Source organism: Desmodus rotundus, chromosome 5 (genome assembly GCF_022682495.2).
Source record: "Desmodus rotundus isolate HL8 chromosome 5, HLdesRot8A.1, whole genome shotgun sequence".
NCBI classification, from domain to species: domain Eukaryota; kingdom Metazoa; phylum Chordata; class Mammalia; order Chiroptera; family Phyllostomidae; genus Desmodus; species Desmodus rotundus.
The window spans coordinates 32,625,305-32,639,823 of NC_071391.1; the positions used below are offsets into that span (position 1 = coordinate 32,625,305).

Genomic DNA, 14,519 nt, shown 5'->3' on the forward strand with positions numbered 1-14,519 from the left:
TCTTTTGAGAAATCAGCTGACAGTCTTATGGGAACTCCTCTGTAGATGACTAACTGCTTTTCTCTTACTGCTTTTAAGAATCTCTCTTTATCTTTAACCTTTGGCATTTTACTTATATGTCTTGGAGTGGGCCTTTTGCATCCATCTTGTTTGGGATGCTCTGTGGTTCCTGGACTTGCATCTCTATTTCCTTCACCAAAGTGGGGAAGTTTTCTGTCATTATTTTTTCAAATAGATTTCCAATTTCTTGCCCTTTATCTTCTCCTTCTGGCACCTCTATGGTGTGAGTGTTGTACTTCTTGAAGTTGTCCCAAAGGCTGCTTATACTATCCTCACTTTTTTGGATTCTTTTTTCTTCTTGTTGCTCTGACTGGGCTTTTTATTGGTTTGTTTTTGTTTGTGGGTTGGTTTTTTTTTTTTTGCTTCCTTATGTTCCAAATCATTGATTTGATTCTGAGCTTCATTCATATACTCTTTATTTCCCTGTAAATTGTTCTTTATTTAAATTAGTGTATCCTTCATTTTTGAATGGATCCTTTTTTATGCTGCCGAGGTCCTCACTAAGTTCCTTGAGCATCCTTATAACCAGTGTTTTGAGTTCTGAATCTGATAGATTGTTTATCTCCCTTTCATCTAGCTCTTTTTCTGGAGTTTTGATCTGTTCTTTCATTTGGACATGTTTCTTTGTCTCCTTGTTTTGGCAGCCTCCCTGTCTTTGTTTCTATGTATTAGGTAAAGCTGCTCTGACTCCCTGTCTTAGTAGTGTGGCCTAATGTAGGAGGTGTCCTATAGGGTCCAGTGGCACAGCCTCCCCTATCACTCAAGCTGGGTTCCTAAGGTGTGCCCTTTGTGTGGGCTGAGTACACCCTCCTCTTGTAGTTGAGCCTTGACTGCTGTTGACAGGTTAATGGTAAGGATTTACCCAGGCTAGTTGGCTGCAAGGACTAGATGTGACCACTGACCACCGACCACCAACCTCTGCCTTCTGTGGAGGATCAGCTGTGCAGGGGCAGAGTGGTGGTGCTCCAATGTGGTCTGTAGTTGTCCACTCGCTGTGCTGGCCCTGGGGTTCTCAGGTGGTGCAGGTCAAAGTCAGCTCCCACCTGTGTTCTTTCCAGGGCCACCCTGCCTGAGCTATAAAGCAATATGAGATGGCTGCTACTTGTGCTGGCCTTGGAGATTCCTAGGCAAAGCCAAGCTGTGACTCTAGGCTGACTACTGCTAGTGCTGGGTCTGGGGCTCACTGAGGCCAGTTGTTCCTTGTTTGAGAGGATTTAGGAAGTTGTGAGGCATGAGCCAAGACCAGCCATTCATATGGAAAAGCAGCATGCGTCCCTAAATTGGATGTGGTGGAGTCTCTGGGGATTTCCAAGGCCAGTCAAACAGTGTTAGACAGGTTGATGGAGTCTCAGATATGGCATAAGCTTGCTGACTCTGGGTAGATGTGGTTTCTTTATTCTGTAGTTGTTAGACTTCCATTCAACACAATTTCTGACAGCTCTGACTGATGGTTGTTGTATATATTAGTTATAATTTTGATGTGGTTGTGCAAAGAGGTGAGCCATGTCTGCCTATGCCATCATCTTGACTGAAAGTCCCATACCATTTTTTATAATAAGTACAGAGAATATAGTATAGTATAGTAAATACACAAACTAGTTACACAGTCATTTATTATCATTATCACTTTTTATGTACTAAACATAGTTATATGTTTAAACATAGTTATATGTTTAAAGACAGACTATATTATATCTAACAGACTTATAGATACAGGGAACAAACTGATGGTGGCCAGATGGGAGAGGGTTTGGGCGGATGGGTGAAAAAGGTGAAGGAATTGAGAAGTACTAATTGGCATTACAAGATAGTCATGGGGATGCAAGGTACAGCATAGGAAATATAGTCTCTAACATTATAATAACTATGGTGCCAGGTGGGTACCAGACTTACTAGGGGGATCACTTCATAAGTTATATAAATGCCTAACCATTTTGCTGTATGCCTAGAACTAATATAATATTGAATGTCAACCATAATTGAAAAGAACATGTTGGGAAACAAAGACAGCATTCTTCCTATGCTGGGGTAGTCTGCCCTCTTCCCTTGTAACTGAGTGTGCCCCACGTAGTGATGAGGCCTGAAAATTGCACCTGAGCACTTGTAATACTTCCTTAAGAAAATGCTATTTGGATGTTTGTTTCTTCCTTCTGGTCCACACCATTGATTTGAGTCCCAGTTTCCTTCTCATCACTATTGGTTCCCTGTACATTTTCCTTTGTTTCTCTTAGCATAGGCTTCATTTTTTCATCTGTTTTTCGAATAGATTCAACCAAGTCTGTGAGCATATTGATAACCAGTGCTTTGAACTGTGCATCCGATAGGTTGGCTATCTCTTCGTCGCTTAGTTGTATTTTTTCTGGAGCTTTGAAGTGTTCTGTCATTTGGGCCATTTTTTTTTTTTTTTTTGTCTTGGCGCGTCTGTTACTTTAAGGGGCGGAGCCTTAGGTGTTCACCAGGGCTGGGTAACGCTGGTCGCTGAGCTGTGATGCTGTACACATCCAAATAGAAAAGAATGAAGAAACAAGAACTTGGAAAAATGAGGAGAGGCTTAGGAACCTCCGGGACACCTTGAAACGTTCCAACATCCGAATTATAGGGGTGCCAGAAGGAGAAGAGGAAGAACAAAAAATTGAAAACTTATTTGAACAAATAATGAAGGAGAACTTCCCTAATCTGGCAAAGGAAATAGACTTCCGGGAAGTCCAGGAAGCTCAGAGAGTCCCAAAGAAGCTGGACCCAAGGAGAAACACACCAAGGCACATCATAATTACATTACCCAAGATTAAACGCAAGGACCTACATCCAAGATTACTGTATCCAGAAAAGCTATCACTTAGAATGGAAGGGAAGATAAAGTGCTTCTCAGATAAGGTCAAGTTAAAGAAGCTCATCATCACCAAGCCCTTATTATATGAAATGTTAAAGGGAGTTACCTAAGAAAAAGAAGATCAAAAATTGGAACAGTAAAAATGACAGCAAACTCACAGTTATTAACGGCCACACATAAAACAAAAACGAGAGCAAACTAGGCAAACAACTAGAACATGAGGGTTGTCATTAAGGGAGTGGGAGGGGGAGAGAGGGGGAAAGGTACAGAGAATAAGTAGCATAGATGATAGGTGGAAAATAGACAGGGGGAGGGTAAAAATAGTGTAGGAAATGTAGAAGCCAAAGAACTTATAAGTATGACCTATGGACATGAACTATAGGGGGGGAATGTGGGAGGGAGGGGGGTGGGCAGGATGGAGTGGAGTGGGGGGGGAAATGGGACAACTGTAATAGCATAATCAATAAATATATTAAAAAAAAAAAGAAAGAAAATGCTAATACTCTATACTGTGTTTTCTGTCCATATCCTTTTTTAAAAAATATTTTATTTATTTTTAGAGAGAGGGGAAGGGAGGGAGAAAGATAGGGACAGAAATATTAATGTGTGGTTGCCTCTCACACGCTCCCCACTGGGGAACTGGCCTGAAACTCAGGCATGTGCCCTGACTGGGAATTGAACCAGCAACCCTTTGCTTCATAGGCCAGCGCTCAATCTACTGAGCCACACCAGCCAGGACTGTCCATATCCTTTCATTAAGCTTAATAAACTTAATGCTGGATTAAAGCATGTCATGTCTTCTTAATTTGACAGTCTGAAATTCAAACCACTACTGATAACCATGTACTTTGTCTTATTTTTAAAATTGTGATAAAACTGCTCATTTTAGCCCTGCTGGGTAGCTAAGTTGGTTAGAGCATCATCCTGATGAGCCCAAATTGGGGGTTCGATCCCCTGACAGGGCACATAGAAGAATCAACCAATGAATGCGTAAATAAGTGGAACAGTAAATCAGTGTTCTCTCTTGCACTTCTCTATCCCCCTTTCTCTCTCTAAAATCAATAATTTTTTAAAATTAGACATTTTAACCATTTTAAGTATACAAGTCAATGGCATTAAATATACAGACATTGTTGTACAACTATTACCACCATCCTCTCCAGAACTTTGCCACCATCCCAGACTGAAACTCTGTGCCCATTAAAGTGATCGTGTGATTTTATGATCAGAAAATAAAGTAACTTATTTCTTTAATTCAAGGACATTTAGAAAATAAAAACATACCCAAAACCACCTTTTGCTATATTGTGTACCTTTTTAGTCTCTGCCCTAATTCTTACACATTTCTATAGGGTTGTTATCCTATACACACTATGTTATACTTGAGCTTTTGTAGATTTAATACTCCAGACTAGAATATCCAAAATTGATTTTTAGGTTGTGTAACTTTTATTAACATGTACCTTGGCTAGAGCATGAAGGAGAATCATTTGTGCTGTTAGGGCTAACGTATGCAGCGTCAGGCACTTCATTTGAAGGGAGCCTAGTTAACTCCTGACTGTGTGCATCAGCTTCATGCTTTTTCTTTGTTAATCAAGTCACTTGATGAACAAACTTCTAGGTGCTGTTCTAAGCATTTAACATGAACTAACTCACTTACTCTTCATAAAAGTCCTCTAAGATGGGCTCTATTATTAGCCCCATTTTAAAAACTTGCAAACTGAGCTCTTAAATTTTTTAATAACTTTCCAATATCACACCACTAATAAATGGTGAAGCCAGGATTCACACCTGGGCAACCTGGTTCCAAAGTCCATGCTCAGAATCACTTGCTAAACTACCCTCTAAGTCTAACACATCTGAGTTCTTTTAAAGTACATTTTCTTTGTGAAAATGCCCCCCAAATAGAGCTACCCATAAGTCTGAATTCAAGGATTTTCGTAAGGTTAGACTTATTTCTCTTACAAAATGCAAAGATCAACTATATATTTTTTTCTGTGACCATTGTTCTTATGACTAATTATTAATGCATTAAGAACCTGAATGAATACTTTACCTCTGAACAACTTGTCGATGGATATTTTTCCAATGGTCCTTCTCTGAATCAGTTCCTAATTTGGGGTCTAGAGTCTTCAGAGCAACACCAGCAACATTCACCCCACTCCATAAGGGCACTAAAAGAAATATATCTCAGAATGAATTCTTCTTCCTAGTAGAGCATCAGTTGTTTGAGTTTAGTAATTTTTTATTATATTTTATTGTTTATGCAATTACAGTTGCCCCAGATTTTCCTCCTTTACCTCCCTCTACCGAGCCCCGCCCCACAACTCCCTCAGGCAATCCCCACACTGTCGTCCACGTCCACAGATCATGCATACATGTGTTTTGGCTACTCTGTTCCCTATACCGTACTTTGATTCCCATGACTATTCTATAACAACCCATTTGTACTTCTTAATCCCTTCACCTTTTTCACCTATACCCCTGACCCCCTCCCATCTGGCAACCATCAAAATATTCTCTGCATCTATGCGTCTGTTTCTGTTCTGCTTGTTTACTTAGTGTTTTAGAACAAATTGTTGATAGATATGTATTTATTGCCATTTTATTGTTCATATTTTTTATCTTATTCTTAAAGAATATCCTTTAACATTTCATATAATATGGGTTTGGTGGTGATTAACTCCTTTAGTTTTTTCTTGTCTGAGAAGTTCTGTATCTGTCCTTCAATTCTAAATGATAGCTTTGCTGGGTAGGGAAATCTTGGTTGTAGTTTTTTGCTCTCAATAAGTTTAAATAATTCTTGCCACTCCTTTCTAGCTTGCAAAGTTTCTTTTGAGAAATCAGCTTCCAGTCATATGTGGACTTCCTTGTAACTAACTTACTGCTTTTCTCTTGCTGCTTTTAAGATTCTTTGTCTTTAACCTTTGGCATTTTAATTATGATGACACTGGCTGGTGTGGCTCAGTGGATTGAGTGCCAGCCAGCATACCAAAGGTCGCCAGTTTGATTCCCAGTCAGGGCACATTCCTGGGTTGTGGGTCAGGTCCTCAGTTTGGGGTGTGTGAGAGGCAAATGATTGATATTTCTTTCACACAGAGAGAGAGTGTTTCTCTCCCTCTCTCTGTCCCTCCCTTCCTCTCCCTAAAAATGTGTGGGAGGGACACCATCCCACAGAGCTTCTCCCGGCCACGGCAGATGAGAAGTCAGTCATCCTGGACACAATCTTCTTGTTCTGGTGGAAAAGGGGGTGGTGATCCCCTCTAGTGGGGAATGCCCCGAGCCCTCCTCCCAAATGGCTTTTATTGGGAATGGTATGTGTAGGTGTACACAGCATACATACATAGCTCATCAGTCAATGTCAGAAGGCTGTAGTCATACAAAAACAGGTATTATCTATAGATAACAATTGAAGGAACACAGAGATCTGTCATAGGTCAGGGTCTGTTAGTCATGCTGACACCAGAGGGTCTTTAAGATGTGTTTCATGAGATAAGAAGTTTACTCCTTATGCCCTGAACTTAAACATCCAGTTTATATCGACAGGGCTATACAAAGCAGAACAAACTTCAAAGGATACAATGTATTTCTCAGGCCTGATTCCCATGGGAACCCTCAGTGTTAGAGTTGGGTCATGTCTGCCACCTGCATTTCCTGGCTTTCCAGGGAGACTTAGCCCTTTCAGGGCTTGCTCTTGTGGGGCTACAGGCTCTGAAACCACAAAGGTCCCCAACCAAAATAAATAAATAAAAAATTTTAATTATGACGTGTCTTGGTGTGAGACACCTTGGGTTCATCTTGTTTGGGACTTTCTGTGATCCTGGACTCGTATATCTATTTCTTTCACCAAGTTAGGGAAGTTTTTTGTCATTATTTTTTCAAAAGTTTCCCATTTCTTACTCTCTCTCTTCTTCTGGCACCCAAGTGATATGAATAATAGTATGTTGGATGTTGTCCCATAGGTTCCTTACATAAGCTCTACTTTTTTAGATTCTTTTTTTCTTCTTGCTGTTCTGATTGGTTGTGTTTTGCTTCCATATATTCCAAATCACTGATTTGATTCTCGGCTTTATCCACTCTTCTCGATTCCCTGTAATTGTTCTTTATTTCAATTAGTGTATCCTTCATTTTTTTATTGGATTTTTGATGCTGTTGAGGTCCTCACTAATTTCCATGAGCATCCTTATAACCACTGTTTTGAATGCTACATCTAGTAGATAACTTGTCTCTATTTTATTTCATTCTTGTTTTGGACTTTTTTGTTCTTTCATTTAGAACATGTTTCTTTGTCTCCTCATTTTGGCAGCCTCCCTGTTTGTTTCTATGTGTTAGGTAGAGCTGCTACATCTCCAAGGCTTGGCAGAGTGGCCTAATGTAGTAGGTGTCCTGTAGGGTCCAGTGGCACAGCCTCCCTTATTACCTAAGCTGGGTGTTCATGGTGTGCCCATCATGTGGCAGTGTACACCTTCCTCATGTAGTAGAGCCTTGACTGCTGTCGGTATGTCCAAGGTGAGCCACCAAAACTGTGTTCGGTCCCGGTCTCACAGCATGAGCTACAAAGTGATCTGGAGATGGCTGCCACTTGTGCTGGGATTGGCATGCCAGGCAAGGCCAAGCTGTGAACCAAGGCCAGCTGCTGCTAGTGCCAGGCCCTGGGGCAACTTAGCAAGAAGTACAGGGCACACTAGGACAGATGCTGCTTGTATGAGAGAATTTAGGGAAATCTGAAGGATGGGCCAAGACAAGCCATCTGTATGGAAAAGCCACTGGAAATAGCTTGGGTGGGCCCTAAAGTTGGCTGGGGCAGGCCCCAGGGAATCACCAGGGCAGGGAAAATAGTGATAGCCAGCTTGATGGAATCTCAGATATGGTGCCTGCCTGCCAGCTCTGTGGCTCTGTCAGGGGAATGCTCAGAAAAGGAAAAATGGTCTCTGCCAGCATTTCTGTCTGGGAAAGAACTGCCCCGCCCCCAGCTCTCACCCTGATGCCAGACAATTCATTTCCTCCCCATATGTCTCTGATGCCTTTCAATCTGCTGCATCATGCAGGAACTCAGAGGGAATGAGTCTAAGTCTGTGCATGGGCCCTTTAAAAGGAACTGCCTGAGACTCCAGCAGTTTATGCCTTTCACAGACTTGATTCCTGCAGGTTTTTATAGCCAGAAGTTATGCTCCTGGCACTGGAACCCTAGGCTGTGGAATGCAGTGTGGGGTAGGACCCCTCTCTTCTGAGATATCATTCCTGATTTTTATCTGCCACAAGTGGGTGTTCCATGTCTCCGCCCCTCCTACATGTCTCAATGTGCTTGCTTCTTTAATTCTGTGGTTGGGTTTCTTCTTTAATTCCATAGCTGTAGGACTTCCATTCAGCCCTATTTCTGATGGTTCTGGATGATGGTTGGTCTATAGTTTAGTTGCAGTTTTGATGTGGTGTATGAGGAAGTGAGTCATGTTTACCTATGCTGCCATCTTGACTGGAAGTCTAAATTCAATTCCAGTAACTTTTAAAATAATTTATTTATTTATTTTTAGAGTGAGGGGAGAGGGAGAGGGAAGGAGAGAAACATCAATGTGTAAAAGAAACATCTATCAGTTGCCTCTCACACACCCCCAAATGGGGACCTGGCCTGCAACGCAGGTCTGTGTCCTGACAGGGAAGTGAACCATCGAAATTTCAGTCCACATGCTGGTGCTCAATCCACTGAACCACACCAGGCAGGGACAATTTCACTAAGTTTTTAATGAACTGAGACTACTACCTTATACCATATATAAAAATACATTTCAAATGGACATAAAAGGGAAATTAAAAATAAAATAATATGTTAGAGAAATATGTAGTAGAATTTATTTATAATTATGTGATATAGGAAGCATTTTAAAGCAAGGTGCAAGTACAGAATCCACAAAGAAGAGAATGGTTAAAAAGATAAAACATTACAAGCAAAGAGAGAGAAGAACAACAAATTAACACCACACTTCTCAACAGAAACAAAGAGCTGGGGGGAATAACTGTCAACCTAGAACCTCATATCCAATTAAACTGTCATTCAAGAATGAGGTGAAGTCCCTGGCCATGTAGCTCAGTTAATTAGAGCATTGTCCTTGTACTCCAAGATTTGGGTTCAATCCCTGTTCAGGGCACATACAAAAATCAACCAATGAATGCACAAATAAAGTGGAAAACAAATCAATATTGTTCTCTTTCTCTCTAATTCTCTATTTCTACCTCCCTCCCTCTAAAATCAATTAAAAAAATTTTTTAAATGAGGTGAAGCTAAAACGCTTTGACATAAACAACACTACAGGATATACTTCAGAAAGAAAAAATGAAGGCGTTAGATGCAAAAAATAAAGACAAGCAATAAAATTGGCAAATATATTCATAAATTAAAACAGTAGTATTGCCCTGGCTGGTGTTGCTCAGTGGGTTGAGGGGCAGCCTGTGGACTGAAGTGTCACTGGTTCGATTCCTGGTCAGGGCACATGCCTGGGTTGTGGGTCAGGTCCCCATTTGGGGGCATGTGAGAGGCAACTGATAAATTTTTCTCTCCCTGTCCTTCTCTCTCCCTTCCCCTCTCTCTGAAAAATAAATAAAATCTTTTTAAAAAACAGCAGTATTGTTTACTCAATAATGATTATAAGAACAAGATGAACTAGAAAAGTGGTTAATTATTGCACATATGACAGAAAGAGGGTGGTCAAACTTAATGCATTCCAAGGTCTTTGCATTGTTCCAAAGAACAATAAAGGCGCTAATTATTTTGAGGTCAAGTATGATTACTAAAAACTTACAAAGTGAGTGTATAATGCAAAGTAATGGAGGAAATTAAGAAAGTTTAATCAATTCAACAGAAAGCAGAAAAAGAGAAAAGAAACAAAATAAATCTCATTGAATACAGTATTTATATATTCAAATTAATTGCAATCAGAATACACTACTTTGTTTTCAAATAAACTAATAGAATATTAAATGTGAGAACTTAAACATATCTAGGAAAAGTAATAACTTTCAGGAGAAGGAGCTGAGTTAAGACAATATAGCACAAGCTGACAGGTCAAATTAAGTATTTGTCTAAGTCAATGCAGAAGTATTTATTATACTATGACCCCTGTGGTAAAAAAAAACACAAAACAAGAAGGGATCATTAAATGCTTTGAATAAACAAATGAAGGACCGAATTACTGCTCCCTCTTTTCAACAGGTTTATTGCCACTGTGGAAAGAACATTTACACATATGACACAGAAAACAGGTAAGAAGAAGTATAGAGTTCTAATTGTGCTGCATAGCTTAAATGTTTAAGTTCAAAAAAGAAAAAGGTTGATGTGGCCTAAATAACAGTTTAAATGACATGTTATATAAATTTATTTATATGAAAAGTCTGAAATAAACAAATCTACAGAGTCAAAAGTAAATTAGTGCTTGCTTGGAGCTTGGGGGGACTAAGTTCAGGAGTAGAAGTTTCTGGGGTGATGAATATGTTCTATAATTAGATTGTGGTGATGACTGCACAAGTCTGTGAAAATACTAAAAACCAGTGAACACACAATTTAAATAGGTGAATTTTATAGCATATGAATCATACCTTAATAATGCTCTTTTAAAAAATAACAGGCCCTGGCTGGGTAGCTCAGTTGGTTAAAGCATCATCCCAATATGCCAAGATTGTGGGTTCAATCCTGGTTAGGGTACATACAAGCAGCAACCAATAAATGTATGAATAAGTGGAACAACAAATTAATGTTTCTCTCTCCTTTCCTCTCTCTCTCTCTAAAATAAATCAATAAAAAAATTTTAAAAACAATAAATGAAAGTGCTCTGGAGAAACACTCATAAGAGAAACATTCACTGACTTTAATTTTTTTATTCTATTATTTTTTTATCCTCACCTGAGGACATTTTTTTTCATTGCTTTTAGAGAGAGAAACAACAATGGGAGAGAGAAACATGGATTGACTGCCTCCTGTAGGTGCCCAGGACGGGGATCATATGTGCCCAGACCCGGGACTGTAGGTGTCCAGACAAGGGATAGTATGGGCCCACACTTGCCAGGGATCAAACCCACAACCTAAGTATGTGCCCTGACTGGGAACTGAACCCACAACCTTTTGGTTATGGGATGATGCTCCAACCAAGTGAGACCCACTGGCTAGGGCAGAGAAACACTCACTAACTTTTAAAACAGCTACTGTATTTTTCAGACTATAAGACGCACCGGACCATAAGACACACCTAGGTTTTAAAGGAGGAAAATAAGAAAAGAAAACATTCCACCGCCACCCATTCCCCAACCCCACAGTGACCCAGGTAAACTACATTCAGACTATAAGATGCACCCCCATTTTCCTCCCAAATTTGGGGGGGAGTGCATCTTATAGTCTGAAAAACATGGTATATACTCTATGTACAACTTTATGAGTGGTAATTAAATCAATGATGGAAAAGACTAAAAGTAATTGAATAGAAAAAGATAGCCATATCAGGAAAAACCAACAAAATACCAAAAGTTACACAGTTATATTAATATCAGAAAAAGATAGGCTTTAAAGAAAATAAGCATCATTACAGATAAGAAGTGTAACTATATAATACAAATAGATTTATACTTACCACTAGAATCACCATGTTCCCCAATAATCCAACCATGGCAGCTAGTGGGATGGACACCCAACTTGTCTCCAATTAGGTAGCGGAAACGGGCAGAGTCTAGATTACAACCACTTCCGATTATACGAGTAGCAGGTAAGCCACTTAGTTTCCAGACCACATATGTCAAAATATCCACTAGGGGGAACAATTTCTTATTAGAAAAAATTTTACAATAACTTCCTTTCATATTTGTTTTTCTGAATAGATCAATTGTCTTGATGTCAAATATGGATTGATTACCAAGTTTGAGGTTAAATAAATCAACAAAGAAATATTCATAATCTCTTACATAGGTTTTAGAAGTTTAAATTAATAACTATAATATTTTAATTCTTTTAAGATAACATATGTGTCTATCTGCATATTTAATAACCAGTCAGTTAATTCTACCTCATTAAGATTGCCTTAATTTTTCCTCTCTATCACCACAGCCTCATCTAAGCCATCAGCATCTCCTACCTAGAATAAGACCACATGCGTAGCCAGGGCAGTGTGCAGGTCTGTGCAAGCTCAGGAAAAGCATGACAAGATCCTAAGCTTAAACTCTATCTGACCTTGAGGCTCTGTGCAAGCAGGAGAAGGGCACATTTGTAAGTTGGTTAGCCAAGTGTTGAAGGCATACTGCAACATGCACACAGAGCCCTCAAGCAAAGGCTGGGAGATACTTATGGTTCCAAATTTAAAGAAAGTTGTGGCTAGGATTTCCGGTCAAGATGGTGATGTAGGCAGACATGGCTTGCCTCTTTGCACAACCACATTAAAATTACAATTAAAATATAGAACAACCATCACTCAGAATCATCAGAAATAGAGTTGAATGGAAGTCCGACAAGTATAGAATTAAAGAAACCACATTTATCCAGACTGGTAGGAGGATTGCAGATGTGGTATGGGCTGGTCCCACACCCACATGAGGTGGATAAAAATTAGGGAAGGATACCTCAGGAGTGAGGAGTCCCAGTCCCACACCAGGTCCCCCAGCCCAGGGTTCCAGTGCCAGGAAGATAAGTCCCCACAACTTCTGGCTGCAAAAACCAAAAGAGATTGAGTAGGTGGAAGAAACTGCTGGAGCCCCAAGCAGTTCCTCTTAACCCACACATGGACCCACCTACTCAGACTCATTCCCTCTGAGCTCCAGTACTGGGGTAGCAGCTTGAAAGGCACCAGTAGCATACAGTAAGGAACTTCAGTGTCTGGCATCAAGGCTAGCAGAGGCCATTGTCTCTTTAATGAACCCTGCCCCGACAAAGCCACAAAGACAACTAGCTGGTGCCATATCTGAGACTCCATCAACCTGGATAACACTGTTTGACATGCTTGGAGATTCCCAGAGACTCCACTCCACCCAACTTACAGGCCTACCCTAGCTGCTTTTCCACATGAATGGCTGGTCTTGGTTCATGTTTCCAAAGTTCCTAAATCCTCTCAAACAAGCAACAGCTGGTCTCAGTGAGCCCCAGGCCTGGCAGTAGCAGCAGCCAGCCTGGAGTCCCAGCTTGGCTTTGCCTAGGAATCTCTAAGCCCAGCACACATAACAGCCATCTCATATTGCTTTATAGCTCAGGCAGGGTGGCCCCAGGCAAAACACAGGTGGGAGCTGACCTTGGTCTGGATCACCCAGGAAACTCCACAGCTAGTGCACCCAGTGGACAACTACAGGCCACGATGGAGCACCACCACCCTACTCCTGCATAGCTGATCCTCCACAGAAGGCAGAGGTTGGTGGTCAGTGGTTACAGTCAGTCTTTGCAGCTGACTGGCCTGGGTAAATCCCTCCCATTAACCTGCCAACAGCAATCAAGGCTCAACTACAAGAGGAGGGTGTACTCAGCTCACACCAATGGTACATTTCAAGTACCCAGCTTGGATAATAGGGGAGGCTGTGCCACTGGACCCTACAGGACACCTCCTACATCAGGCCACACTCCTAAGACAGGGAGTCAGAGCAGCTTTACCTAATACATAGAAACAAACACAGGGAGGCTGCCAAAACAAGGAGACAAAGAAACATGGCCCAAATGAAAGGACAGATCAAAACTCCAGAAAAAGAGCTAAATGAAAGGGAGATAAACAATCTATCAAATTCAGAACTCAAAACACTGGTTATAAGGATGCTCAAGGAACTTAGTGAGGACCTCAGCAGCATAAAAAAGATCCACTCAAAAATGAAGGATACACGAATTGAAATAAAGAACAATTTACAGGGAATTAATAATAGAGTGGATAAAACCAAGAATCAAATCAATGATTTGGAACATAAGGTAGAAAAAAAACACCAGTCAGAACAAAACAAGAAGAAAAAAGAATCCAAAAAAGTGAGGATAGTATAAGCAGCCTTTGGGACAACTTCAAGATGTCCAACATTCGCATCCAATATAAACTGGGACATCCACTACAAAAGAGAGTTTTGAGTTTCCTCAAAAAATTAAAATAGAACTACCATATGATCTAGCAATCATACTTCTGGGTATATATCCAAAGGAAATGAAATCAGTATCTCAAAGAGACATCCGAACTCCCATGTTCATTGCAGTATCATTCACAATAGCCAAGATAGGAAACAACCTAGGTATCTATGTATGGATGAATGGATAAAGAAAATACGGTATACACATATACAATGAAATATCTGGCTACAAGAAAGAAGGGAATTCTGCTATTTGTGACAACATGGATGGACCTTGAAGGCATTATGCTAAGTAAAATAATTCTGACAGAGAAAGACAAACATTGTATGGTGTCATTTATATGTGAAATCTTAAAAAAAAACAAAAAAACACGAACTCATAGAAACAGTACAATGGTGGTTGCCCATGGGGAAGGGGAGATAATGAGGAGGCATCAGCCAAAGAATAAACTTACACTTCCAGATACAAGGTGAATAAGTTCTGGGGATCTAATACATAGCACTGGTGGCTATAGTTAACAATACTGTATCATATATTTGAAAGTTGCTAAGATAGTGAATCTTAAATGTT

At 40.3% G+C, this 14,519-nt stretch overlaps 1 protein-coding gene across 1 annotated transcript in view; it reads right to left on the bottom strand.

Annotated features, from left to right (window-relative positions):
- The window catches only part of LOC112303279 (L-lactate dehydrogenase C chain), a 32,427-nt gene that overhangs the window by 3,458 nt on the left and 14,450 nt on the right, over nt 1-14,519 (bottom strand). The window contains exons 5-6 of the mRNA XM_024558792.2: nt 11,503-11,676; nt 4,947-5,064 (exon numbers count right to left, since the gene is read on the bottom strand). Coding sequence (XP_024414560.1) covers nt 4,947-5,064; nt 11,503-11,676 — 292 coding nt within the window. The remainder of the gene's footprint in view (nt 1-4,946; nt 5,065-11,502; nt 11,677-14,519) is intronic.